The sequence below is a fragment of the Sus scrofa genome, chromosome 17, assembly GCF_054392235.1.
Source record: "Sus scrofa isolate SSC_HxYL_T2T_F1_AM1 chromosome 17, Sscrofa_HxYL_maternal_Yorkshire_Landrace_v2.0, whole genome shotgun sequence".
Lineage (NCBI taxonomy): Eukaryota > Metazoa > Chordata > Mammalia > Artiodactyla > Suidae > Sus > Sus scrofa.
This window is the reverse complement of record NC_139399.1, coordinates 32,666,076-32,691,428: the sequence shown is the minus strand read 5'-3', so window position 1 is coordinate 32,691,428 and position 25,353 is coordinate 32,666,076. Positions and strand designations below refer to the sequence as shown.

Below are 25,353 nucleotides of genomic sequence, written 5' to 3'. Positions count from 1 at the left end.
GTTGAGCTAAATATGATTAGTTTACATGCTGGTAGCTGTCTGGCTCTAGGTGTAATGGGTGAGCAAATTATGTATGTTGATCTTTATAAGGTGTGGTGACCCTTGCTTGCTGGTGTCGATGGAGGGCTGTGGCCAGAACTGGGAACTCAAATCTAAGTTATACTCCTATATTCCACACCACATCCCTGAATGGCTGGTGGAATGACTTGAGACTATGTCAGACAATTTCAGGTGATTTATTCTTTTAAATGAAACTACAAAAAATATGCAATCTGGAAAGTGTTACAAATACCTTTGATTTAGATGTTCCAGATGGCCTGATAGAAAAATGCAGGGTTTTTTCCTTTTTTATGGCGGCACCTGTGGCATATGGAAGTTCCCAGGCTAGGGGTCCAATCAGAGCTCCAGCTGCCAGCCTACACCACAGCCTCAGCTACTCAGGATCCAAGTTGCGCCTGCGATATATACCACAGCTCACGGCTATGCTGGATCCTTAACCTAATGAGCGAGGCCAGAAATCAAACTTTCATCCTCACAGACACTATGTCAGGTTCTTAACCTGCTAAACCATAACAGGTATTCCTAGGAAAATGCATTTTTTTTTTTTTTTTTTTTGGTCTCTGCCCATGGTGCATGGAAGTTCCCAGGCCAGGGATCAAACCTGCACCACAGCAGTGACCCGAGCTGAGGCGTGATAAAACTGGGTCCCCAACTCTGCACCACAAGGGAAGTCCAGAATGCAGATTTTGATTCAGTAAGTCTACAGTGGGTCCTGAGACTCTGAATTCCAACCAGCTCCTGGTCCAGGAATGGCATTTCAAATTCCCAGTGCCACCATGACATTCAAAATTCCTGCGAGCACACTTATTCTTTTCAGGTAGATAAGCCCCAGGGAGATGTCAATCAGTTGATGATCTCAGAACGCCTGGATGAGAGCAGTCCTGTGGGTGGGAGCAGATTTGGGCCAGGAAGGAACCTACCGCTGGAAACCTGGTACCTGGGTATAGAGGCTGAATGCCTGAGGCCAGACAGATGGGGGCTTTGGGCAGACTGAGGACACAATGGGGGGACTTGGTTTCTCAAAGAGTGATGAGTTGTCTGGAGTGGGGGGGCAGCAAGTAAGAGGCAGATAGAGAGGTAGGGTAAATGCCTCTTACCTTAACCCTGTGCTGGGAGCCCTAGATGCTGCCTGAAACCTTTTATGAAATAAAGTGAGAGAAAAAAAATACATGGGGTGGGTTTGTGTTTAGGAGACTTTTTCCTTGGGAGGTGCGGTGGGTACCATTTTATTTGACTGACTTCCACATTCACCCAAAGTGACAGTGGATATAGCTGGAAGATCATTCTGGAGTCCAAGTCTCCAACTTGTCCTAAATGCCTTCCTTGCAGGATGGCCGCACCCCAGAAAACTGAGGAACAAACCCCATTCCCAGCCCCCACCTCCCAGACTTTCTACACCTCAAGGTGAAAGTGTTTTTTTAAAAAAATTAACTCAGAAATTGTGAATTTTTTTTTTTAGTATAGTAAGGCATTTTAATCACATGCAAACAAACAAAAAAAAGCTCATGACTACATCAAAAGAATCACATCAGTAATATACAATCAAAATTAATTTCTAGTTAAATACAGAAAAACTTGTAGTTCTATCAAACTGCCTGTATGCCCTCACCATATTTCCTAGCATGTCAACTTTGACTAGGGGAATTTGCCCAGGAAAGGAAATTCAAAATTAAAATAGAAATAGAGAAAACAGGATCTCCCTTTGTGGCTCAGCAGTAATGAACCTGACTAGTATCCATGAGGACTGAGATTCAATGCCTGGCCTTGCTCAGTGGGTTAAGGATCCCACATTGCCATGAGCTGTAGTTGCAGATGTGGCTCAGATCCCGAGTTGGTGTAGGCTGGCAGCTACAGCTCCAATTAGATCCCTAACCTGGGAACTTCCATATGCTACAGGTGCAGTCCTAAAAAGACAAAAATAAATTTTTTTTAAAAAAAAGCAACCTGGAGATGGTCATGCCTGCAACATGTGGAAATTCCCTGGCCAAGGATCCAACCTGCACCACAGTGGTGATGCAAACTGCTGCCATTTGACAATGATGGATCCTTAACATGCTGCACCACAAGGTAACTCCTTCACAGACTTTTTTTCTGTATCTTTTGACTTGAAATTTAGATAATATCTAGGAATAGCACATAATAAGGGGAAACTATTCCACCATAAATATTTCAGAATGCATCCCACCACCACTTATTTATGTCTTTTTTTTTTTTTTTTGTCTTTTTAGGGCCGCACCCATGGCATGTGGAGTTTCCTAGGCTAGGGGTCTAATCGGAGCTACAGCTGCTGGCCTACAGCACAGCCACAGCAACGCCAGATCCAAGCCACATCTGCGATCTACACCACAGTTCATGGTGACACCAGATCCTTAACCCACTGAGCAAGGCCAGGGATTGAACACACAACCTCATGGTTCCTAGTCAGATTCGTTTCCACTGCACCACGATGGGAACTCCCCACCACCTCGTATTTAAAATTTAAATTCTTTAAATGTATTATATTAAAACAATTTAAATTTAAAATTACTTAAAATGTTTTAAAAGTCATTTAAAATGTACTAATATTAAAATTTATTTAAAATGCGGAGAGATGTAAATTGATTATTTAGAAGGTAAAATTATTTAACTGAAATAATTATGACACATTTTTTAAAGAGAAATTTAGAAGCATAGTCCAAACATCTATGTCCAAACAGCTCTTTTTCTCCCCCAAAGGGATCAGATCCCAAGACATCAAATATTAAAAACAGCAACAATCCTGGACTACTCCTTGATAACATAGTCCTTTTGGGTACATTATATGTCCCTTTGGGTACATTATAACACTCTAACCGACCAGAAAGACAAATAGGTAGAAAACGTTATGTCCAAAGAAAAGATCAAGGAGCTAGATTTTACAGGGATCCAAAGAGCTGGGAATTACTATTTAGCAATAACTACAAACGAACCATCTTCTATATGGTCCCTGGGTGGTGAATATTCTCTAGGCTGAAAAGTAATTAATTCTCTACTTTCAGTTCACTTTCTTGAGCCAAACATCACCCTGTCTCCGGTGGGAAGCCCAGGCCAGGCAATCCCTCCCCTCCTCGACTCCCTCACCTTTATCTCCCATCTCCAGCCCCACATCCCAGCCTCCCGTAAGATAACAAACCCTTGGAACAAAAGTCAGGAATTAGGGACACCTATTTTTTGGTGATTTTTGCTCTTTATTTTTGGTGTTTCCTTTCTATGTGCAGATTTGTCTTAACTTCTTACTCGCAGAAGAAGTCAATATCCTGGAAAAAAAACAAAAGCAAAAAAAAAAAAAAAAAAAAAAAGGTTGAGCCAAGCATGCAGAAAACAGATGTAGATTCTTTATTTAAAACCATAATAAATCAAAGGGAAATTTGGATGTAAAAGAAGCAAAGGTTGAACCCCAAAGAGTATGACACAAGTATCCTTTTAAGTCAGAAGCTACTTAAAATGCAGGTTCTCAAATAACACTTTTAATTTATGGTTATTTGGCACATTCAAGCTCGATGCAAAGACACGATGACAAGTGAGACGTGTTTGTGTAGGTGGGGTGATGTTTTGAAGTTATTTTGCACAGCAATTAGTTCCAGGAGAATCACTTCAAAACAACCACCTTGCAAAGTAACTCAAAGGGGATCTTTTATTTCTGTTCTGGGTATACAAGACCCCAGGGCATTAGGAAGAGTATAATTTATTTTTCATACATAAGTAGAGTCTAACTATCACAAAAATAAGGAATCTAAACATTTTCCAGAATGTTTTGATTTTATTAAATACAGGTGCTGATGTTTTCCCCAGCCCAAGTCTTTAGTCAATAAGTATACCCATCACTAAGAAGCTGTTAATACTATTTTGGTTTCTCTCTTTGTGACATGGAGTCCTTTCCAGGATAACTTGCATCTAAAATAAAAAGGGGTTGTAGAGAAAGTTTACTAATCTTCCAACATTAATAATAGATGCTCCCCCAAATTCTGTTGTCTCAGAGATGTCACCACTGGAAGTGGGGGGCTTGGCTTGATGCATCTTGTAAGGTTCATGATGTATTTATGATGCATTTTGCTGGGTGGGGGGGGGGTAGTTCCTGGGCCAGGGATCGAACGCAAGCCACAGTAATGGCAACTGCCAGATCTTCAACCTGCTGAGCCACTAGGGAACTCCACATGATGTATTTTTAACACCTGCCTACGTCTACATTACCCCAAGATCTGAGTCCTTCTCAGCCCCTCTCCCCCCTCCCAGAGATGCTTACCGTGGTGGAAACTTCCTTGGTAGCTTCTTGGTACACATGTTCCTCCTGGACCAAGTTGCTGGGGAAATAACCCACAGTTCCCATGTCGTCCTCATCTTCATCACCATAAACCTGAGTGCTCAGAATTGTAACAGTGAGGTGAAAGGAAGCTCACGTGAGTCCTTTTCTAGAAACCCTCCAGCATCCTCTTTGCTGTCCATGGGAATTAATGAAACTGCCCATGCCTCACTCTTCCATCTAGATTCTGGGGGGGCTCAGGTCCAAATCTGAAGTTCATGCACAGCAAATAGGTCAACCCACGGAAATTGTGTATCTGTTGTTTTGTGGCCCAGATTTACGGGTCTCACTGCTTCAATATTCCTTTACTTAATGCAATCCTGTGAGCTACCTGAAATCTTTTTTGGAACCTGTAAAGTCTGAACCCTTTTTAAAAAAGTAAATCGACACTATTACTTTAAAGGACTTCCTCAGTTTTCACAAAACTCAAATGAACAGATACTTGAGTGAATTTAAGATTTAATTCTTTATTACTTGAGAATCTGTCTCTGAAGCTGGAACTGCAGTCAAGGACAGTAAATCAACCCTGCTTCATCTCTTCTCCCAGGCCCACCCTTGCATGTTTTAACTGAAAAAAAAAAAAAAAAAAAAAAAAAAAAAAGCAGATTCTTTGGAATCAAAGAGGATGCTAAAATTTCCTCTAAAATATTGAAATGTAGACTGCCTGCCAACACGCATGCCTTTTACTTGGCAAATCCACTCAAATATTTTTGAATAAGATTCAAGCTCTTTGGGATGTTCAAGCCCCCAGGGGTTTGACCCGTCTTTCTTGCCAAAAGATCAAATAAACCTACATTTGGCTTTGTTATGAAATTGTCTTTGTCTCTTTAAAATGCAATCAAAGCAAATATATATGAATTTTTGCACTTGGATCTGCAGCCTCTGTATCATTCTTAACAGCTAGTTTTAAACATTAAAAGGCACTGAAGGAGTTCCCATCGTGGCGCAGCAGAAATGAATCCAACTAGGAACCATGAGGTTGAAGTTCCATCCCTGGCCTCCCTCAGTGGGTTAAGGATTCAGTGTTGCCATGAGCTGTGGTATAGAGCGCAGATGTTGCTCAGATCTGGTGTTGCTGTGGCTGTAGCTCCGATTAGATCCCTAACCTGGGAACCTCCATACGCCAAGGGTGCGGCTCTAAAAAGGAAAAAAAAAAAAAAAAAAGGCAATGAAGATAACTAATTAGGGAAGATATTAAGAGCAATATATGTCAAGATGTGTGTATAGATTTTAATAATCTCGTCTTACACTTCCAGCCCAAAATTCTCCAGTTCCATTTTCTTTCACCAGCTTTAAGTAAACATAGATCCACTGCCCTTTTTTAACGTTAATGAATCTACAGTCTGGGGCATTGTAATCTTCTTGAGCTCTGGCCAGAGAAATAGTATCTGGAAGGAAAAAAAAGAAAAAACACCTGGAAATAGTATCTAGAAGGAAAAAAAAAAAAATGGCTCCTGGATTTTAGAAGAGTAAAAAGGCAAAGCACATCAGAAAACTAGGAATCAGAGTGACTAATACCTCCTAGTTTATAGCTCATGTTCAGTTCAAAAGAGTAAGATAACTAAGGTATTAAAGCTGCATCCAGCAGAATCTTAGCCAAGCAAGTTCTTCATGCTCAGACACAAAAGGCCCAGACCAGGAAAAACAATGCTATCACGAACACATTAGAGAAGATTCATTTCAAAGTACAATTCAGTTTGATGCTATTAGTGGATTTTTTTCCCAATTATATAATAGAAAGGTAGCGAAAGGCATAAAAAGTCCTTACAGACACACTCATCATCTGCACACAGCTTCTTGGAAGCAAGTCTGTCCATAAATATTCCATGCACAGCACATATGGCCACAAGACCTGGGAGGAAAAGAAACAGCAGTCTTGCCATCTTCCTTTTTTTGCTGTTTTTGCTTTCACCCTTTGCGTGGAAGTGGAGACTGACTTCAGTGCTTCTTGTCTTTTATGTGAAGGCCAGACATCTGGGCAAGTCCCCCGGCCAATGGGGTGGTAGCTACTGTTCCTCTGCTTTCATAACAGCGACTGGGCTCTAGGGGCTTTGGAGCATCTGATTTTCCAAGAACACTCAAACGCTCTGTCTTTTTTGCACGCAGATCATATCCAAAATGGTCCACTGATATTAAAGTCACCTTCTCTTTTTTTCATGGTTTATTGCATCAGGATGACAATGTTGAGAGAATTACGAGAATTTTAAGTCATTTTAAAATTTATTTATTTTATTTTATTTTATTGCCATGCCCTCAACATGCAAAAATTCCTGGGCCAGGGGTCAAACTGGCACCACAGCAGTAACCAGACCACAGCAGTGACAATGCATAATCCTTAACCTGCTGAGCCACCAGGAAACTCCTAAAGACTTTTTTTTTTTTTTAGTTCACCCCTCATCATCTTTTGATATATGAGCAAAGAAGTGCTAACTGGAGGCATCTGTTGACAATGTGAGATCTCTATCCTAATACAAATACTTCTGATTTAAACATTTAATAAACACCTGGATCTATAGAATAGATAAGCAAAGGATGCTTATGTTTACCAATCATTCATGATGGAATTCTCAGGAGTCATGTCTGTTGGGGCAGACATAGATTGTAACACACTGAGACCCTACTCATGGGAGTTCCGGTTGTGACTGCTGTGGCGTGGGTTCAATCCTTGGCCCAGGAACTTCCGCATGCCACAGGTGCAGCCAAAAATAAAGCAGGATAGAGGCCCTGTAAGGAGGCCCCATGAGACTTGGTTGATGATAAGGTTTTAGAGCAGAATCTTCTCCTGTTGCCTGGCAAATACCTTCCCCACACAAAATGAGGGACGAGCATTCAGCTCACAAAATAGGTACAAAAGAGTTTTCTGAGGGATAAACTGGTAAAGCAAAATATAGTATAATTTTTTTTTACCATATCCATGGCATAAGGAAGTTCCCGGGCCAGGGATCAAACCTGAGGCACAGCAGTGACAAGCCACAGCAGTGACAAGACTGGATCCTTAACCCACTGAGCCACCAGGGATCTCCAAAAATAGAGCATAATTTTAAAGTGTGTCCGTGTGTGTGTAATAAAGTTTTACTGTTTGGGTGTGTGTGGTATGAAGATGGGGGTGGGGGCGTTATTTTTAGGGGAAGATCTTTTACACAGCTGGCCCTGATTTGGAAGCTGGTATAACCCAACATCTTCATTATAGACAAGGAAACTGAGGCCCAGCATAGGCCAGACCCATCTTTCTTAACCACCCCATCTAAACGGCACCCAGTGGGTTTGTGGTCCTGTGTCTTTTGCATGCATCCACTGTCAGCTTAGAATTGGGTTCTTACATTCTTTATTTCCTGTTTCACCTGAAGGAAAGAAAGAATTAGAAATCACTTTCGAGAGCAGAATGCCAGTGCATCTTTCCTTCCTATAATCTAGGGGCCTAAGGGGAATCTCTCAGAAAATGAAAGCATCGATCAAATCTCCTCCATCAAATATCCTGATCGGGCAGCTGTTTTACAGACACTTACAGTCTCCAGGCAGCCCTCAACACAGGAGAGTTAAAAGACAATTACCATCTAAGAGGCACTTTCAGAAATGGGCACTGCCCAAGCTCAGATGGCCACACTGTAGGCAGGCCCCCAAAGCAGAGGGAGAGGTCCACTAAAGCCACCTCTGAGCTGTCACAATAACTTAGCCACCTGATGCTGACGCAAAACCATTATGGCCCATTTGAAGGTGGAGAATGAAGAAAAAAGAGGCCAAGCCTTCGGAGTGCATCCTGGGCAGGCCTGGGATGCACGGGCATTTTGCAGTGGGCAGAGACAGGCTGGAGACTAAAGCCCTCTTTGTAAAATTTTGCTCACAAACAGGAATTTAAACTTAGAATAACTCAGCGGGCTGTTGTGCCTGGTAGCACACTTGGGTGGCCACATATTCAGGAGGCCAGAGAAGGGCTCTGTCCCAAAATTGCTTCCATCCTTCCCCTGGACTTTCAGATGGATTCTCTGAGCCTTTAATCCCCCCAAAGACTTTTTTTTTTCCTTGAGTTCCTAAATTAGCTTCTCGGTCTGGGGTTCTTAAAATGGAGGCAGTGGCTACTTTAGGGTCTAAAAATAGTCTTGGACAAGTGGACAGGGTGGAAACAGCCTCTTCTCCTTGACATACAAGGCCCTGCAAGACTGGGCCCCTCTGTTCCTCTGAAGTTACCTTCTGTCACTCTCCCTCACTGGCTCTGTTCCTGCCATACCAGCTGCTCTGTCTTTTGAAAACAAAGGTCATTTCTACTTCAGGCCCCTCTGAGCTTATTGCCTGGGATGTTTTTCTCCAGAAATAGGCCTTCAGGTCTCTGGCCAATATGTCTCCACCAACAGACCAGTTTACCAGCCATTCCCCACTTCCTCAATCCGATCTGACCATCACATGGCTGTGCTATGCTGTTTGGATGCACATCACTACCTGACATACCTTGTTTATTTACTTGGTCGTGGTTTGACCCCCAACGCCATGGTGAAAACTCCACACAGGGGGACTCTGTCTATTCTGTCCATCGCTATATCACTAGCACTCAGAAAAATATTTGGTGCTTATAAGCATGTGTTGAGTGAATCCATGATCCCCCTGAAATAGTAGGTTTAGGTGTTTACACTCACATGTGCTCTATTTTTTTTTTTTTTTTCCCCTGGGGAAAGTCTCTAGGTTTTATCAGACTTAAAAAGAGGTTGCAGGAGTTTCCGTCATGGCTCAGTGGTTAACAAATCATGAGGTTTCCATGAGGAACCATGAGGTTTCCAGTTCGATCCCTGGCCTTGCTCAGTGAGTTAAGGATCTGGCGTTGCCGTGAGCTGTGGTGTAGGCTGCAGACTCGGCTCAGATCCCGTGTTACTGTGGCTCAGGTGTAGGCCAGTGGCTACAGCTCCGATTCAACCCCTAGCCTGGGAATCTCCATATGCTGCGGGAGTGGCCTAGGAAATGTCAAAAAGACAAACAAACAAACAAACAAAAAAAAAAGAGGTTCCATAACACCCCTCCAATTAAGACTCATTGATTAATTGATTAGGACAGACACTCTGCCAGAGCATGGTCCCCATGAGGCAGGAGAAAGATGCATTCCAGGATGGGCATTTACAACCAGCCTCTTAATTACACTTCTTGAGGCAGGAGATGGGTTGGCTCTGGGATAAACATTTACAAGCAGCCACCTATCTAAACTTCAAGATAGAAATACAACAGGCACAAGGCAGATTCACAGGCCTGGAGAAGAAAGTTACAAGGAGGGGGTTAAAGCTAGAATAAACTTAATGCTATTGGACTGCAAGCAAAGGTACTATTGTAAATTCATCATTTTTTAATATAATGGTACAGAAAAACCCATAGATATATAAATACCTCTATATAAAATTAAGCTCATGGAGGTAATGACAAGCTCAAGAATTGACAAGAGACTAAAGAGACACGACAACTGCACTCAACACATGATCCTGGATTGGATTCTTGGGTCATGACTGGGACATCAACAAACTGGATTAATGTTACCTCCTGATGTTCTGGTCACCTAGAAGTTATGTAGAAAAGTGGGCTTGTACTTAGGAGAGCCACACTGAAGTATGAAGGGGTAATGAGCAATCAGATCAATACACTCTGAAAAGGTTCTGTTAGGGCTCAGGGAGGGCCTCTCCCAAATAAGCCACAATGGCATTTTGATTACTTTGAATTAAAGGCAAGGAGTTAAACTTCAAGGTAAAGAAGTTGAATTTTTTTTTTAACTTTTTTTATTTTTGGCCACACCCATGGCATGTGGAAGTCCCCAGGCCAGGGATCAAACCCATGACAGTGACCCAAGATGAGAGTGACAATGCCAGACCTGCTGCGCCACAAAAGAACTTTACCAAAGGCAAAGGCGTTGAATTAAAGTTACTTAGGGGACAGCTGATGCAAGAGCGACATTTTGATCCTCCTTTGTGTCTCCCAGAAAGCAGGAAATAATCTCCCATGTGAAAGGTGTGCCCCCTGCATCTGGAGGTAGAACAACACCCTTATTACTAGACAGGGAATTCAGGCTCAGAGGCCTGTATAAATACACCTTGTTACTAACTTACTGCCTCAGAGCCAAACTTGTTTATCTTTTTATTTTATTTATTTATTTATTGCCTTTTTAGGGCCGCAACCGTGGCATATGGTGGTTCCCATGCTAGGGGTCGAATCAGAGCTACAGCTGCCAGCCTACACCACAGCCACAGCAACGCAGGATCCGAGCCTCATCTGGAACCTACACCCCAGCTCATAGCAATGCCAGATCCTTAATCCACTGAGTGAGGCCAGGGATCAAACCCCCAACCTCATGGTTCCTAGTTAAATTCGTTTCCGCTGTGCCACGACGGGAACTCGAGCCAAACTGTTTAGATCTTCACTAATGGAGTACCCCCAACCTAAGCTTCTTTGCCATAACAATTCATCTCTAATGTATCATTTCTCTATAAAGTATGAAAGTTGCCTGCTTAGGCCACAACCTAGATCCCATTTCTGAGACCTCTGTATGCACAAATTAGATTTGTTTTTCTCCTATTAATCTGTTTTGTGCCAATTTTTTGTGTGTCTTTCTTTCCTTTTTTTTTTTGTCTTAGGGCCGCTCCTGTGGCACATGGAAGTTCCCAGGCTAGGAGGGGTCGAATCGGAGGCAGAGCTGCTGGCTTCCACCACAGCAATGCCAGATCTGAGCCTCATCTGCCACCTACACTGCAACTTGCCACAAGGCCAGATTCTTTAACCCACTGAGTGAGGCCAGGGATCGAACCTGCACTCTCATGGATACTAGTCAGATTCTCAAACCACTACCCACAACAGGAACTCCGTTTTGTGCCAATTTTATTATTAGTCCAGCCATAAAACTTCAAGAGGGGTAGAGGGGGAAATTTCCCCTCCTTGACAGATCAAAAACATTTCTGAGAGCTCTGTGTACTATTTTGGCCACTTTCATATAAATTGAAAGTTTTATCAAAATATAAAAAGCCTTCAAAAGTAATTAGATGTCACTCCTCTGCTCAAAATCTTCTAACAGAATCTATTTCCACAGACTTGTATGTGAATGCTCACAGCCACTTTATTCATAATGGGCCTAAATTGGAAAGAACGCCAATGCTCAGCCACTGGCAGAACAAGAGATGAACCTTAAAAGCATGCTAGCCCCACTGCAGGGACAAAAAACAGACCAGTGGTTGCCTAGGGCTGCAAAGGGCCACCAGGGAGCCCTTCCTTTTGGGGGTGACAGAAGCTCTATATTACCTCTACACAATTGCCAAAGCTCATCAAATTGAAGACTAGGAGTTCCTGTCGTGGCTCAGGAGTAACGAACCAAACTAGTATCCATGAGGACATGGGTTCAATCCCTGGTCTCGCTCAGTGGGTTAAGGATCTGGCGTTGCTGTAGCTGTGGTGTAGGCCAGTGGCTGCAGCTCCAATTCTACCCCTAGCCTGGGAACCTCCATATGCCACAGGTGCAGCCCTAAAAAGACAAAAAAAAAAAAAAAAAAAGAAAGAAAATAACTCAATTTTTAAAATCCTCTAATGGTTCTCCATTTCAAAGGGTAAGCAAGCCCTTCAAAAGGCCTCCACAATCCCCCCTTCCAGCGCTCCCCTCCCTCCCTCCCTCCCACTAAATCCATTATGACGTACTCCCTCTCAAACAGCCATTCAAAGCAGGGCCAGTCTTCAAAACATTTTCTGTTCTTTGACAGTCAATGGAGAGCAAGTAGTCAGAAAAGTTACTAGCAATTGGCATTGCTGTCAACACACAAGAGCATGGTCCTTTTTCTAGTAACTCACTGTTAATATATTTTATGACATGCATGAACTTGACAACTAAGGTAAAAAGTTAAAACTCAGACTTTGCAGGGGCAAAGTTTATGGCATAAAACCTACTCTGCTTTTTCCTCATGTGTGCACAAGAGTGCTATGATAAATCTACATAAGTCTAAAAGTGGTTTTTCCATAAAATGTATATTCCACATATGTACATAAAAATTCTAAGTGATAAGTCTTATTCAAGGAAATGTTAAAAGAGACACAAAAATGGTCAACAGTATCACTTTAACATGTGCTATACATACAAAAAATTGTCCACTTCTTTTTTTTGCTTTTTACGGCTGCACCTGTGGCATATGGAGGTTCCCGGGCTAGGGGTCAAAGCAGAGCTGTAGCTCCCAGCCTACGCCATAGCCACAGCAACGCCAAATCTGGGCCATGTCTTCGACCTACAGCACAGCTCACAGCAACATTGGATCCTTAACCCACTGAGCGAAGCCAGGGATCAAACCCACAACCTCACGGTTCCTAGTTGGATTTGTTTCTGCTGTGCCACTACGGGAACTCCCTCAAAAATTGTCCACTTCTGAAGACACCCATGGTTTTACTTGCAGGGGACTGAATCGATAGCCTTAGATAGAAATCAAATAAGCATTCACGTTTAAGAAGCAAAAACAGTAAGGTTAGGAGTGGCAAACTTTCCAAGTCAGCCTACTAATCTTCAGAAAGATTAGACTAAAAATCCTTCCTCAGAAGGTCATTCAATAAAGAGGTTAGGTTATTACCTGAGCAGGTATTTCTCAGAACCATCTTGCCTCAAGAGGGTAAGCGCATACAATGTGAAGTTTGAAGACAATTCTCTTTCTGTCTGTTTTCCCAGAAAACAATAAATACAGTCACTTCTAAACAGCCTTGACTCAATTAAAAACTGAATGAAAGGATTTGTGAAATGTTGACTGCCAACAAAATCCTAGCTATGCTCAATGATTTGAAGAACAAGAAATTTAGATCCTGCCCAGGTCTCATTTTCTTCTAATCTCCAGGATGATCATTTTGCCATTAATAAAAGTCAATTTTTTTAAAAAAGAGAGAGAGAAAAAAAGAATGAACTCTAGGATGGCAGTTCATACGCATAAGAAATAACATTACAGAAAATCTAATCAACTGTTTGATCTAACTCTACTTTTATTAACATGGTTCCATGCTTCTCTACCATTAGCTGCTTAAAATAACACTAGAAAAGATCCCTGTTAGTTTTATATACCCTTAGCATGTGTTCTAGACTAGCACTAGCATGCGATGATGGGACAGTGGGCCCATAAATGAAATATTACATACAAAATACAAATAAATGTTTATTGGGCAAAATTAAGGCCTTTGCAGTTCACAGTTCACTGAGGCTAACCAAAGACTAGGTAATTTTTTAAATCCTTTACAAAAATTTCACATACACATCCCCACTCCCCCCAATAAAATGGCCTGACCAAACATTATCAAAACAAACACCATAAATACCAAGTCCTTTAAAGACAACTATCCCAAATGTTATTTTTTGGCATAAGTGATCTTCATGGCATGGGATGGTGTGATCTTAAAGCCCTGTAAAGCATCCCTGGCAGCTCCAGCCTGTCCATCGTTTTCAAATTCAACAAAAGCAATGTCATGCCTCCCAGGTACCAAACGTACTTCCTTGAAACCAGGGAACCTATAAGGAAGAAAAGCCATTTTTATATATGGAAACAATGTATACATATATAGATACAGAAATGACATCAAATACACAAATGTCTATTCGTGTTTAAGTTTGTTAAGCAACACCCTGATATTAGTCCACAAAAAGTATCATATCCACCAAGAATCCTGAGCAGGAGGAAAGAGCCTGAAATGTAATTAATAGCATGAGAAGAATGGCAGGAATCATGTAAACTAATTCTGGTTTTGTCATTTCATCAAAGCTTTGTTTCCTGTTTTACTCATCAAATAGCATTAATAATTCAAGCATTAGAGGTAATTTAGCTTTTTCGTTTGCTAAACCTGCTAAATGGTTTCAATTCGTGATTAATCCTGGAGCAAATCAATGAAGCTGTAAGAATTACTGCCACATGACACACAAATGGATTCAACCCAGGGAAGAGGTAGATGTCCTGTCAGAAGGCTCTCGGAACACAGACTTATTTATGAAAACACTTACTGATTAAACAGCATGGATAGCATCATCTCATTAGTCTCTTCCGGTAAATTATTAAGGAATAAAATATAGTTTGGAGGATAATCAGGGACCTATAAAAAGAAAAGGCAAAGCTAGCTTAGAAGTATAAAAAGCATGGTAAGCCATTTAGCTCTCACATTAAAATCTAAACTTCAGAGAACAACTTTCCACTGTTTAAGGCTTGTGAAATCTTACTACATCAAACACTAAGCTGAAAAACAATGACACCAGAGAAATAAACAAAAACCTAACAGTGACTAAACAAGTCACTTAATACAAATTTAGAAAATTATAAATCTTAAGAACGGTTTTTAACAGTACTTAAAACAATATTTAAGTTAAAACATCTGGAGGTCAGTTAGAATTGGAGGATTTTGTCTTCTGGATTACATGACCAATCCTAACGAAACTAGATAAGGCAGAGATGTCACCCACCCTCAGGTACTCAAACCCTCTGCACTACTGCTTACTACTTCCCGGTGTGTTAGAACATAGGGAAACAGAATGATTTCTACTTAGAACCACTACTTGGTGATTTTTAATGTTTTCTGCAAATCAATGAGATATACATGGCATCTAGTTACATACAAATAAGTAGAAACGGACACTGTTATTAGATATTAAACTAAATTATTTGCTACCTGATCCCAAGGATACAGGGAATCATAGCAAAAGGTTCTTATATATAAGAGCCCCCATCTTCGGGTTAATTTCATGGAAGAAAGATGAAATGTAAAGAACTTAGGGCTCAGAAAATTAAGTGCTGGCATTTGTGCACTGAACTGTAACTGCTGAAAGACTACAAAGAAGTAGATAAGCAATTCCCTAGATGTAAGGATCCTGTCAGACTCTAGCACCCAAGGGACCACATGGGAAACTGTTAGTCCATGACCGAGGCTTTCTCTTGAGGCCTTTATTGGGAAGACCTGGTAACGAGTTTCTAAAACACCTGTATCAGGAGACTTAAAAATATCTGTGCTGAGGAAACAAGAGCAAAGGAAACTGTAAAACAATTTGGCTCTATTAGAAAAGATGGGTTAGTGCCTTAGCCAACTCAACCCAAGGCACAAGTCTGGAAAGCTCTGGGCCACATACTGTGGAAAAACATCAATTTTCCTCCTTGCCTTCACAGAGCTTAGAAGCTGTCATTTTGACTCTGTTATTGATTCATTGTGCAGAGTAAGGAATAAAGAAAATTAGAATGTTTTGAGGAGTGAGTTTCCACATTAAAGTGGTATATAATTTAATGTACTGTGGCTTAGAGATGGAATAATTTTCGGTTTTGGAAGACATGCAGGTTGTTGTATATTTCTGTCACTGTTTTATAATTTTATTTTAAAATAAGTATCACATGGAAAAATAATATTACCTGAGGATTTGGTGTTGCATTTCCTTGGGTATTAGCCGAATTTGGTGTTCCCTAAGCCAAAAAAAATAAGAGAAAGTTACAATTTCCAACCCTTCTAAAAAAACCCAGCACGGAGTTCCTGTCGTGGCTCAATGGTCAATGAATCCGACTAGGAACCATGAGGTTGAGGGTTCGATCCCCGGCCTTGCTCAGTGGGTTAAGGATCCGGCGTTGCCATGAGCTGTGGTGTGGGTTGCAGACGCGGCTCGGATCCCACATTGCTGTGGCTGTGGTGTACGTCAGCAGCTACAGCTCTGATTAGACCCATGGCCTGGGAACCTCTGTAGGCCGCAGGAAGCGGCCCTAGAAAAGGCAAAAAGACAAAAAAAACCCCCAAAAACCCCAGCAGATATTTACATTTATAATTACTGCATAAAAGTATGATTAACAGATTTTTTTATTCTACCTTACTTTTGCTGCAAATTTACATTTCAAAAACTCACTCAAACATTTATGTATAGTAGAATATTTTTGAAAGGTCTAGCCCTAACTTTAGACTATATCATAAAATTCAACCTCCAGGCTTTAAAATTATGGAGAAATATATAAGAGAAAAGCCAAGAACTAGTCTTTCTCACTTTTTTTTTTAAATACACAAAAAAGCAAAAAATCATACTTAGTAAAACTGATTTGTAATCACTTTCAATCTCAAAGTAACTACTTTTTGGATGATAATTTCACCTTTATCTAGTATTTTGAATTAGATTTTGAATTCCTGAACTGTTCAAAGAAAGCAGCTTTGAGTGGAATACTCATGATTACAAGGTAACATCTATAGCATTATTTATACACAGAACTTGAAAAATAAGCCAATAGATATTAACATATTTTGGAGAATGATGGAACCAAATGTCAGGCAAATTCAAATAAAACTGTTTAATATATATCTGCCATAAGTAAAGTTTTACATTATAATGTGTTGCTTAAACACAAATCTACAAATGTTAGAACTCAACCATTCTAGCTTCTTAAAAATCCACCTCAAACACACAGAGATGCACAAGCATGCCCCAAAGATCACCCCTCAAGTGGAAGACAAAGAACTATCAAATTTTCTGACACCAAAAAAATATGAACATTTGCCCATCTTACCTGACCAGGTTTCTTGTTCACGGTGGTTGCAGTCTGCTCCACAGTTTTGGCTTTTTTCTTTTCTTTTTTCTTTTCTTTGTCAGCAAAAGTACCACGCATTTTAGATATTATATCAGAATCTGTTTTTGCATACTGGATTCGCTGTTTTAATTATTTGAAAACAGGTTACTTTTCACTCCGCTGAAGCCTGTTTACACTTGTCATTAATTTTGCAAATTTCATTAAGCAAATATGAGCTAATTTTAAACACATCCTTAAGGAAATGTCAAATACACTGAGCTCCAAATGAAAATAAATTGTGGCCCATGATTTACAAGTGAGACAAAGTTAGATTCAGCTATGTGTATTAGAAGAAAAAACCATATATTTTCAGATGAGAAAACGGGACTTTGAAATATCCATACCACTGCTCTCCTCCACTTAAAAAAACAGAGAAAACTGCACTGGAAAGCTGTCCATCCCTTAGCAAGGATGCTCAACAGAAGGTCAAAATATGCATGGGATTGTTACTTCCGAAATTAAAGTACCAAAGATTGAGAAAGACCTGCCTTTGAATCTGAGCTATTATTTTTAAATGAAATGACTAATGGGGGCATCAACTTAAATTTTAAAAGCTTTGAAAGGAAACAAAAGGATGACAACATAGCTAGTGCAACTACAACACTGACCTGATTGACAGGCCATAGCCAGGAGGCATAGCACACACCAGGGAGCAGGCATGGAAACACCCTGGTCTAGGACTACATTTCATCAAATTTAACATGCATTCCAATTACCCAGAGAACTTGCAGATCCTGATGCAGTGGTTCCGCTGAGGCCTGAGAGTCTGTACTTAAAACAAGCACAGAGGGCATCTGGGAGAGGGGGCACACCATGAGCAGTATGGCCCTGCCCTAAGGCACTGTCACATAGCTAAGTCTCATACCAATTACCTGTCCCAAAACTTTTGCTACAAGTTATGCTGTCATCCAGGTGTGCCTATTTGCAAACTACAACTTCCAATTCAAGGGAATATTTCTTCCCTGGCACCCAAAGAGCCGAAACTACCTCTGTGATCATACCAAAACACCACAGCCCTATCAATTCTCTCTAAAATTGTCCCGTATGGCAAGAAATTGATTTCAGTCTGAAGGGAACAAGTGACATTTTAAAGTAATGCAGGCTTTAAAGCAAGAAATGTGTCACAACCAAGCAGTTCTTTCCCCACCCCACCCCTTTTTAAATGGCCTCACCCATGGCAATGGAAGTTTCTGGACCAGAGATTGAGTCTGAGCCACAACTGCAGCAAAGCCCCATCCTTTATAATCTACTGCACCGGGCCAGGGATCGAACCCATGCCTCCATAGCAATCCAAGCTGCTGCAGTTGGGTTCTTAACCCACTAGGCCACAGCAGGAACTCCCTTTCTTTTACATTAGCTAGAGATGAATGTACAGGAGAATGAGAGGGCAGCAGGCCTCCCAGGACCGCTCAGTCCCAAAGGCTTCCTATGAAAGCTCTAGCCACTAGACCACGGACTTAGCTGTGATCAACTCTTGATAATCCTGCATGTCGTCATCTAATGGAAAGGGACAGGTCTGGACTAACTCTGACTTGGTCCCAAGGATTCCTTCCCAGCTACCCTGGGTCTTTAACCTCCTTGTTGACCTAAACAGATCTTGGGTGGTCTTGTATTTGTCCCTGTGGCCTGAGAATACCTCTGCCCTGAATCCTCGCTTTCAGCAGGCTGGTCTGGAGCAGCAGTTCTCAATCAGGGGAGAATCCGCCCCCAGGAGACAGCTGGCAGTGCTGAAAGGGGGCACAGTGGGTTGTCATGCTAAGAGGGCAGAGGCCAGGGGTGCTCTAGACACCTTACAACCAACAAGGCAGCCCCAGCAACTATTCAGTTCAAATACCCCAAGTATCAGATGCTGAAAAGCCCTGGTCTAGACTAAATCCTGGTATAGGATAAAAGTCCATTCACAACTTAGAGAAGGCGCAAGATTTACATTTATTCCAAAGGTTTCATTACAGAAGCCCTTAGGAAGATGGTTCTGTCTTACTGAGCTACTTTGGAAATTAAATATCCAAATATCCTTGAATCACAGAGCATAATTTTGTTCTGAGTTCCAAGTTATATAAATTTTTGTTCATTTCTAATCTGGTATGTTGAGTTAAAGAGCAACTGAAACCACCTAAGTAAAGACAGCTCAAGGAACATTCTTTTCCTTTTCCAGGATGCTGGCGACTTGGCAGCAACTACTACTTTCCTAAAGGCAGAGAATGGACCTCCTAAAATACCTTCAATATGAGATCAGTCTAATGGGCTTTTTCCATTGATTTTAAAAATTTAGTTGGCAAGGTGAAGCCAGGGCCAAACACAGTGAACAATTTTCAGCTTTCCTGGATCTGAGTCAGTCATGCAACCTTGTCATCCCAACTTAGCAAAACAGACCTAAAAACCTCAAGAGGAAAAAACCGTTCCTTCATTCTAATGTAGTTTTAGATTTTAACTAAAACCCAGTCCTATGCTACCACCAAGTGAGATCTCAAGTATGCTATTTTTTCATACTACTGAGAAAGATAAACTGCTTTCAGGAAATGCCAATTAACCGAAAATCAGGGAACGTGGGTCCTACCTCCCAGTTTTCTGGAATGGGACTTTCTACAAATACGGTGCCCAGTCAGGTGGGAAATGATGGGGAAAGGAGAACTGGATAGAGGGTGAGAAGAAAACTTGCTCCAGTAAAACAGAAAGTTCCCAGGCCTGAATTACACAGTGTGGGATAGAGGTCCTCAGACTAACTGACCACAGCCAGCGCTGCCTGTTTTGCACATGAGGTCTTCTTGGAACATGGCCACACTCATTCACCTGCCCACCATCTATGGCCATAAAGGCAAAGTTAAGTGGCTGCAAAAGAGATCATCTGGCTCATAAAGCCTAAAATATTTACTATCCGGTCCTTTACAGAGAGCATGCTGAATCCTTGTTTAGGGGAGAAAAAAAAAAGTCACAGTACTGAGTGTTAGATTAGCCCTTAAATCTTCATACTACTACTGGTATTATTAACATAAGCTTTCTGTGCCTGATTCTTCATTTGTAAAAATAAAGGGATCAGACCAGTGGTCTAAACTACAAGTTATGGGCCAAATCCAGCCTATAACCTGTTTTTGTATGGTCTATGAGTTAAGAACTTTTTTTTTTAAAGGCCACTCCCGCAGCATATGGAAGGTACCAGGCTAGGGGTCAAATCAGAGCTACAGCCACAGCAACTTGGGATTCGAGCTGCATCTGTGACCCATACTACAGCTCATAGCAATGCCAGATCCCTGACCCACTGAGTGAGGCCAGGGATCGAATCCGCATCCTCATGGATACTAGTCGGATTCGTTTCTGCTGTGCCACGACAGGAATGGCAGAAAACTTTTATTTCTTTTTCATTTTTTACAATTTTAAATGATTGTTTTAAAAAAAACCAACAACACACACTCACAAAAGAATAGGCAGCAGAATCTGTACATGGCCCACAAAGCCTAAAATATTTATTACTGGTCCTTTATAGAATTTTTGTTCACCTATGAATAAGAGCAAAGAATATCCAATCTGCTTACATTTTACAGGTGGTGAACGTGTGCACAGAACCAGTTAACAGCAGAACCAGAATGAGAACATGGGTCCTTGAAACTGCAGGACTTGGCTCTTTCCCCAACATCCCTACCCATCACATTCCAATTCCAGTAGAAAAGCACTTGGGAATCCATACCCAGGGTCCTCTGTACGCATTCACAAAGGTAAAACCCTTTGCTACATGCACTGTTCCAACCTAATCCAACCCTCTACCAACTTTGACTTATACCAACGCCTCCTGAGTTCTCTAGTTCCCTTCAATCCCTACCACCATCCAATCTTCACCCAGCAGCTAAATGTGAAATCTCATTATATCACTCCTGAGTTTAAAACTTTCCATATATAACTACTTCATTTCCATTCATTGTCACCCATTAATAAAACCTATGACTTTAAGTCTATGAAGTGTCTTTAGATCACTGCTTTATCTAGATTGCACAGCTTCTGATATACAGTATTTAATTATGGTATTTTCTGAAACTTCAGACTGGATTTCTTCTTTGACCTACAATTTTTGTTTTGTGTTTTACGAGTTTACGAACAGAGGTTTCTTTTTAATCTTCTGAGTAATTATTAATTTCTAGATCTTTTGAGAGGACAGTATTGCCTATACTAACACTGCTTTTAAAATATTCTACATCTCAATGTATTTTGCTTTTGGCTATTTGAACTATCATAAATTAAGTGGTGACTTATAAGCTCTTCTACTACTGTGTTCCTATAAAAATAAATACATAAATAAAATAAGCCCTAACCCACTCTAACATGTAGTTAAAAGCAAAAAACAAGCCATATTTTCAGGGGTGTATTTACAAATCTACCATTTCATTAATAGTGAACAAAGCCAAAATAGTAAGATTGATTTACCATCGGTTTGCCATAAAATGGAAATCCTTGTAACTGTCTCAAGGCATTTGTGGATGAACCCAGTTCCTTAAATATAACAAAGGCTTGCCCCCTCATCTTCATGGTCTTTAAAGCCACAATATCTACCACATGGCCAAACTGAGAAAACAGGGCATACAGGGATCTCTTCAATTCTGCACAAAATTAGAGAGAAACCAGTTATTTGTCAATGAAATGATGACAAGATTCTTCATAAAATGACACTGCACGCACCCCTGCCATTCCCTTATTTATTTATACAAAGTTACATTTTTTAATAAAAATATCATACTATTCACATTGGCTGTCTAATTTTACAAGTTTTTAAAATCATTTGATCTATGAGTGAAAACAAATTCCACACATTTTCAGCCCCTACCTACTTTTTATCTTTAAAAAGCCTTAAAATCCCCATGCATTAAGGGATAAACCATTATTTCAGGCACTGAGAAAGAGGACTAGATGAGAACTTTTGAAGCAGTTTAATTTTTAAGATGGTGTAAGTAAACACACTTTAGTTACTTTTTAAAAAGCACTTACCTTCTTTTTTAATTTTGTCGTTCATATTGTTGATATAAATTGTATGATTTGGTCTGATATCCATGTTTTGAGTTAAACTGTTCAAACAGCCTAAAGAGATGGTAAATATTCTGTTATAAACAGGGAGAATTCATTGCGTGGTAGCGTGGAATTAAGGACACAAGGTTAACTTTGCAATCTTTTCAATTCCAAATGTCAGAAAATATCAGTTTGGCAACAGTCTAAAACTTCTCCAGAACTTACTAGCCTTTCTCTTGAAATAAAACAAGAACAGTTCTCAGGCTGAAAACTTGGTGGGGCACTATTACCTAGTCAGATTTTAATAATATTCTTTTATTCCACACATTTATTTTTATACTTATCTTTCACTTACAAGTGATACTGTTTTTCCACCTGTTTTTCATTAGTGAAATAATTTTAAAACTTTGTTAAAAAGGAAAAGTAGATTTGAAGAAAAATGAAAAAAGAACTAGCAAATGTACGTCCAGTAAAAATCAAGACGGAACAATAATGAAATTTGCTAAGAACTATTTCACGGGCACTTTCATATTTACTACTTAATTTATATACACCATCACCAACAGTCTTGCCTTGCCTCCAAAGTCACCTGTAACCGACCTGAAATACCAGAGCGGTTGCAAGATGGTTGAGAGCTCAGAATCTAGAGCCAGCCAGATCTGAATTCACGTATGTCTATGCTTCCTACTACCTGCTTGACTGAGGACAAATTACTTAATCTCCCAGGTCCACTCTGAAAAAATGAGATGGGAACAGAATCTACCCAGTAGAGTTTATTTATCTAAATGAGATAAAGTTCTAGCAACACGTTATTAATTTCTATCACAAGCTAATACCTACTCTTGTATACATGTAGTCACACAGCTGATTAAACCAGAGATCTGAGAATTCAACCCTTGCTTTCTGTCTCTTGTACTTTTCTTTCACACCCACCACACTATTATTTACAGTTTCAGTTGCAAATTTTGACCTTTATTTTCTTATTGCCCCAGATATTCCTTCATTTCATGAATATTTACACCCACGGTATGTGAACAGCCTAGGTCGACTGACAAGAGCATACAGATGGGGACTGTACTCGTACGATTAACAGGTGAAAGGTAACGGTTCTCAGAGACTTGCGAACCCCTAAACTGACACTGGAAGTCTGGGGCCGCGAAGAAAGCCGGAAGACTAGAGGAGAGGCTCTCGTATTATCTCACGCGATGTTTTACGGAAAGTAGGACTAGCGCCGGGGCACCGGGGTCGCCTCCCTGATCCAAAAGTAAGCCTCCGGCAGGCACCTGAAAATCCAAAGCGAGCCGTAAGGCCCTCACAGCAACCAAGGGACACCAGTTATCCATAACTTCATATGCGCGAGCCTCTCGCCTTTCCAGACCGAGTCACATTCGCCAACGGCCCAGGCCTGAAGCCCCAAGAAGCCGCCACGCGATCTCCGGCCCCGACCCATCCCGCTAAGAGACAAGGTTCCGAAGTCCGGGGACCTCGTCGGACCCGCGCATCAGTTTCCATCCCCCCTCGACCCCTCGGCGACCCTCCCCGAACTCCCGACAGCCAACCATTCAGCCCCAGCACCGCGTTTCGTCCATCCCCTGCTCCAGCAGGGGAGCGTGGTGCCAAGAGGGAATCCGCAAGCCCGAAAACGAAGAAAGCGAGGAAGAAAGAGCCTCAACTCACCCCAGACGGTCGCCGCGTCCAGTGCAACCAGGAAACTGGAAGCCGGAAGTGGGGCCGGGCGCCGGAAGTAACACTGCCAAGCGCCTCAATCGAGTACCGACAAATCAAGAAGTCGAGCCCGGAGTGGATCGATAAGCCACAGTCTCCAAGGCGGCAGTTGAGAATCCTTCCGCGCACACGCACATCTCTCTGGCTGGAAGAAGAGGTGAGAGGGGATGTGGGAGAAGCGAAAGAGGCTTGTGAGGAATGCTGTGGGATTAAACTGGAATCGTGGGACCGCTGAGAAAGGGAACAGCGAAAGGCAGTGATTCATTTACCCATGAGTTTGCGTTGGTCTATCCCATACAACAGGTGCCTTCTGTCTTTCCAAATGCTTTACAGATCTTTTACATATAGTTACGTCCTGACAAGCCCATCTGTAAATTGAAAACTTTGTAAGACGCAAATGCACTTAATACGCTTAACTTGCCATACATCACAACTTATTAGCCCAGCCTACCTGAAGTGCTCAGAACCCTCACATTAACCTACAGTTGCACAAAATCATCTCGTGTAACTCAGTGAATATTGTACTGAAAGTGCAAAACACAGTGGTAGTGTGGCTCACCCTTGTGGTCCCATAGTGGCTGGGAGCTTTGGCTTGCTGTCCAGCATCAGGACACTGTGTCTACCGCATATCAAAAGCCTAGAAAAAGATCAAAATTCAAAATTTAAAGTCTGGTTTTCATTGAATGCTTATCACTTTTGCACCTTTGTAAAGTCAAACAATCTTAAGTCGAACCGTCATAAGTCAGGGACCCTTTGAATAGTTTTACAAGTGCAGCACCTATTGTCCACTGCAGGGGAAAGGTGCCCTGATTTCCCTTCTCCAGAGGGCTGCCTCCACCTCCAGGTGGCTGCCCCCACCTTCAGAGCAGCCGGTACCCTCCACCCACCCAAGTCTCTTCCAATTCTTGAGACTCTGAGGGAACTCTTCTCCAACATTCTACTGAAGAGCTTAAATCCCAGAAGCAGCTAATCTGTGTTCCCACGTTGGAGGGAATTGATGTCTCTGTCCAGCTGTCTCACCTGATAAAGCAGTTACCTCCAGTAATAGCTAAACACTGATACAATCATCTTCCTAAACTCATTGAAAAAAGCATCACTTCCCTACCACCCTTCCCACCTTCTCTCCCCACAAAATGAGTAGATTGTTCTAGTAATCAAGTTGTTGGTGATTAAGGCAAGCTGAAGGAGAATTCCAAAAAGTATGTGTGTTCATTCATCCACTTATCAAATGTGTGTAAAGCATCATCTGGAATATGAAATGGTTGTTGAGAACCAAGAAAAAATGAATCCTGTATCTTCTCCTTAACTAATCCCTCTGACCCTCACTGTCCTCATCTGTAAACTAGGGATCATAATGCAACTTCCTTCTGTGATATTAAGTGAGTTTAAAAATGTAAAACAGTCAGCACATTGCCAGACACAAAATAAATGGTTCATAATTTTTTTTTCTTTTTACGACTGCACCTGCAGCATATGGAAGTTCCCTGGGCCAGGGGTTGAATCAGAGCTGCAGCTGTGGCCTACACCACAGCCACAGCAACACCAGATCTGAGCTGCATCTGCTACCCACACCCTAGCTTGTGGCAATGCTGGATGCTTAACCGGATGAGCAAAACCAGGGATTCAGCAGCATCCTGACAGAGAAAACATTGGGTCCTTACTCTGAGCCACAATGGGAACTCCCATAAATATTATTTCTAAATGCTGACCATGATT

The 25,353-nt window shown here is 41.4% G+C and overlaps 2 protein-coding genes and 1 long non-coding RNA gene across 21 annotated transcripts in view; 1 reads left to right on the top strand and 2 right to left on the bottom strand.

Moving 5' to 3' along the window:
• Positions 1 to 2,262: 2,262 nt before the first annotated feature.
• OTOR (otoraplin) lies at positions 2,263 to 6,368 on the bottom strand. Of its 2 annotated transcripts, none has more exons than XM_021082095.2 (4): positions 6,147 to 6,356; positions 5,627 to 5,766; positions 4,322 to 4,432; positions 2,263 to 3,335 (listed from the first exon to the last, which is right to left on the bottom strand). In XM_021082095.2, the coding sequence occupies exons 1-4, from the start codon at positions 6,259 to 6,261 to the stop codon at positions 3,312 to 3,314; spliced, it is 390 nt and encodes a 129-aa protein (XP_020937754.1). In that variant the 5' UTR covers positions 6,262 to 6,356; the 3' UTR covers positions 2,263 to 3,311. The 2 variants fall into 2 exon arrangements, with proteins under 2 accessions (XP_020937754.1, XP_084860652.1); XM_085004526.1 differs by lacking the exon at positions 2,263 to 3,335 and adding an exon at positions 3,692 to 3,972 and having other exon boundaries at positions 6,147 to 6,368.
• A 7,128-nt stretch (positions 6,369 to 13,496) lies between these two features.
• Positions 13,497 to 23,633, bottom strand: SNRPB2 (small nuclear ribonucleoprotein polypeptide B2). Of its 6 annotated transcripts, none has more exons than XM_021077336.2 (8): positions 23,590 to 23,633; positions 22,997 to 23,195; positions 21,895 to 21,984; positions 21,337 to 21,509; positions 16,864 to 17,004; positions 15,733 to 15,783; positions 14,346 to 14,434; positions 13,497 to 13,859 (listed from the first exon to the last, which is right to left on the bottom strand). In XM_021077336.2, exons 3-8 carry the CDS (start codon positions 21,956 to 21,958, stop codon positions 13,700 to 13,702), a joined length of 678 nt encoding a protein of 225 aa, XP_020932995.1. In that variant the 5' UTR covers positions 21,959 to 21,984; positions 22,997 to 23,195; positions 23,590 to 23,633; the 3' UTR covers positions 13,497 to 13,699. The 6 variants fall into 6 exon arrangements, with proteins under 6 accessions (XP_020932995.1, XP_020932996.1, XP_084859024.1 ...); XM_021077337.2 differs by having other exon boundaries at positions 23,115 to 23,195; XM_085002898.1 differs by lacking the exon at positions 23,590 to 23,633 and adding an exon at positions 23,472 to 23,572 and having other exon boundaries at positions 23,115 to 23,195.
• LOC102159962 (uncharacterized) overlaps positions 23,070 to 25,353 on the top strand; it is a 170,279-nt gene continuing 167,995 nt past the window's right edge. For 11 of the 13 annotated variants that reach the window (XR_014832832.1, XR_014832838.1, XR_014832842.1 and 8 more), the window contains exon 1: positions 23,189 to 23,794. This is a non-coding gene — a long non-coding RNA (uncharacterized LOC102159962). Of the gene's footprint in view, positions 23,795 to 25,353 lie in introns of all 13 variants that reach the window. The other 2 variants (XR_014832833.1, XR_014832834.1) reach the window with 2 other exon arrangements.

What these genes read in the sequence shown, in the direction of transcription:
- OTOR (XM_085004526.1), bottom strand. Translation starts at nt 6,261, where the DNA reads ATGGCAAGACTGCTGTTTCTTTTCCTCCCAGGTCTTGTGGCCATATGT. An exon ending in GAGAATTTTGGGCTGGAAGT is followed by an intron (nt 4,433 to 5,626) that starts GTAAGACGAGAT and finishes CTGAGCACTCAG; the next exon opens with GTTTATGGTGATGAAGATGA. An exon ending in CCAAGGAAGTTTCCACCACG is followed by an intron (nt 3,973 to 4,321) that starts GTAAGCATCTCT and finishes TTTTTATTTTAG; the next exon opens with ATGCAAGTTATCCTGGAAAG.
- SNRPB2 (XM_021077339.2), bottom strand. Translation starts at nt 21,958, where the DNA reads ATGGATATCAGACCAAATCATACAATTTATATCAACAATATGAACGAC. An exon ending in CGACAAAATTAAAAAAGAAG is followed by an intron (nt 21,510 to 21,894) that starts GTAAGTGCTTTT and finishes AATTTTGTGCAG; the next exon opens with AATTGAAGAGATCCCTGTAT. An exon ending in ATGCAACACCAAATCCTCAG is followed by an intron (nt 14,435 to 15,732) that starts GTAATATTATTT and finishes TTCTTTTTATAG; the next exon opens with GTCCCTGATTATCCTCCAAA.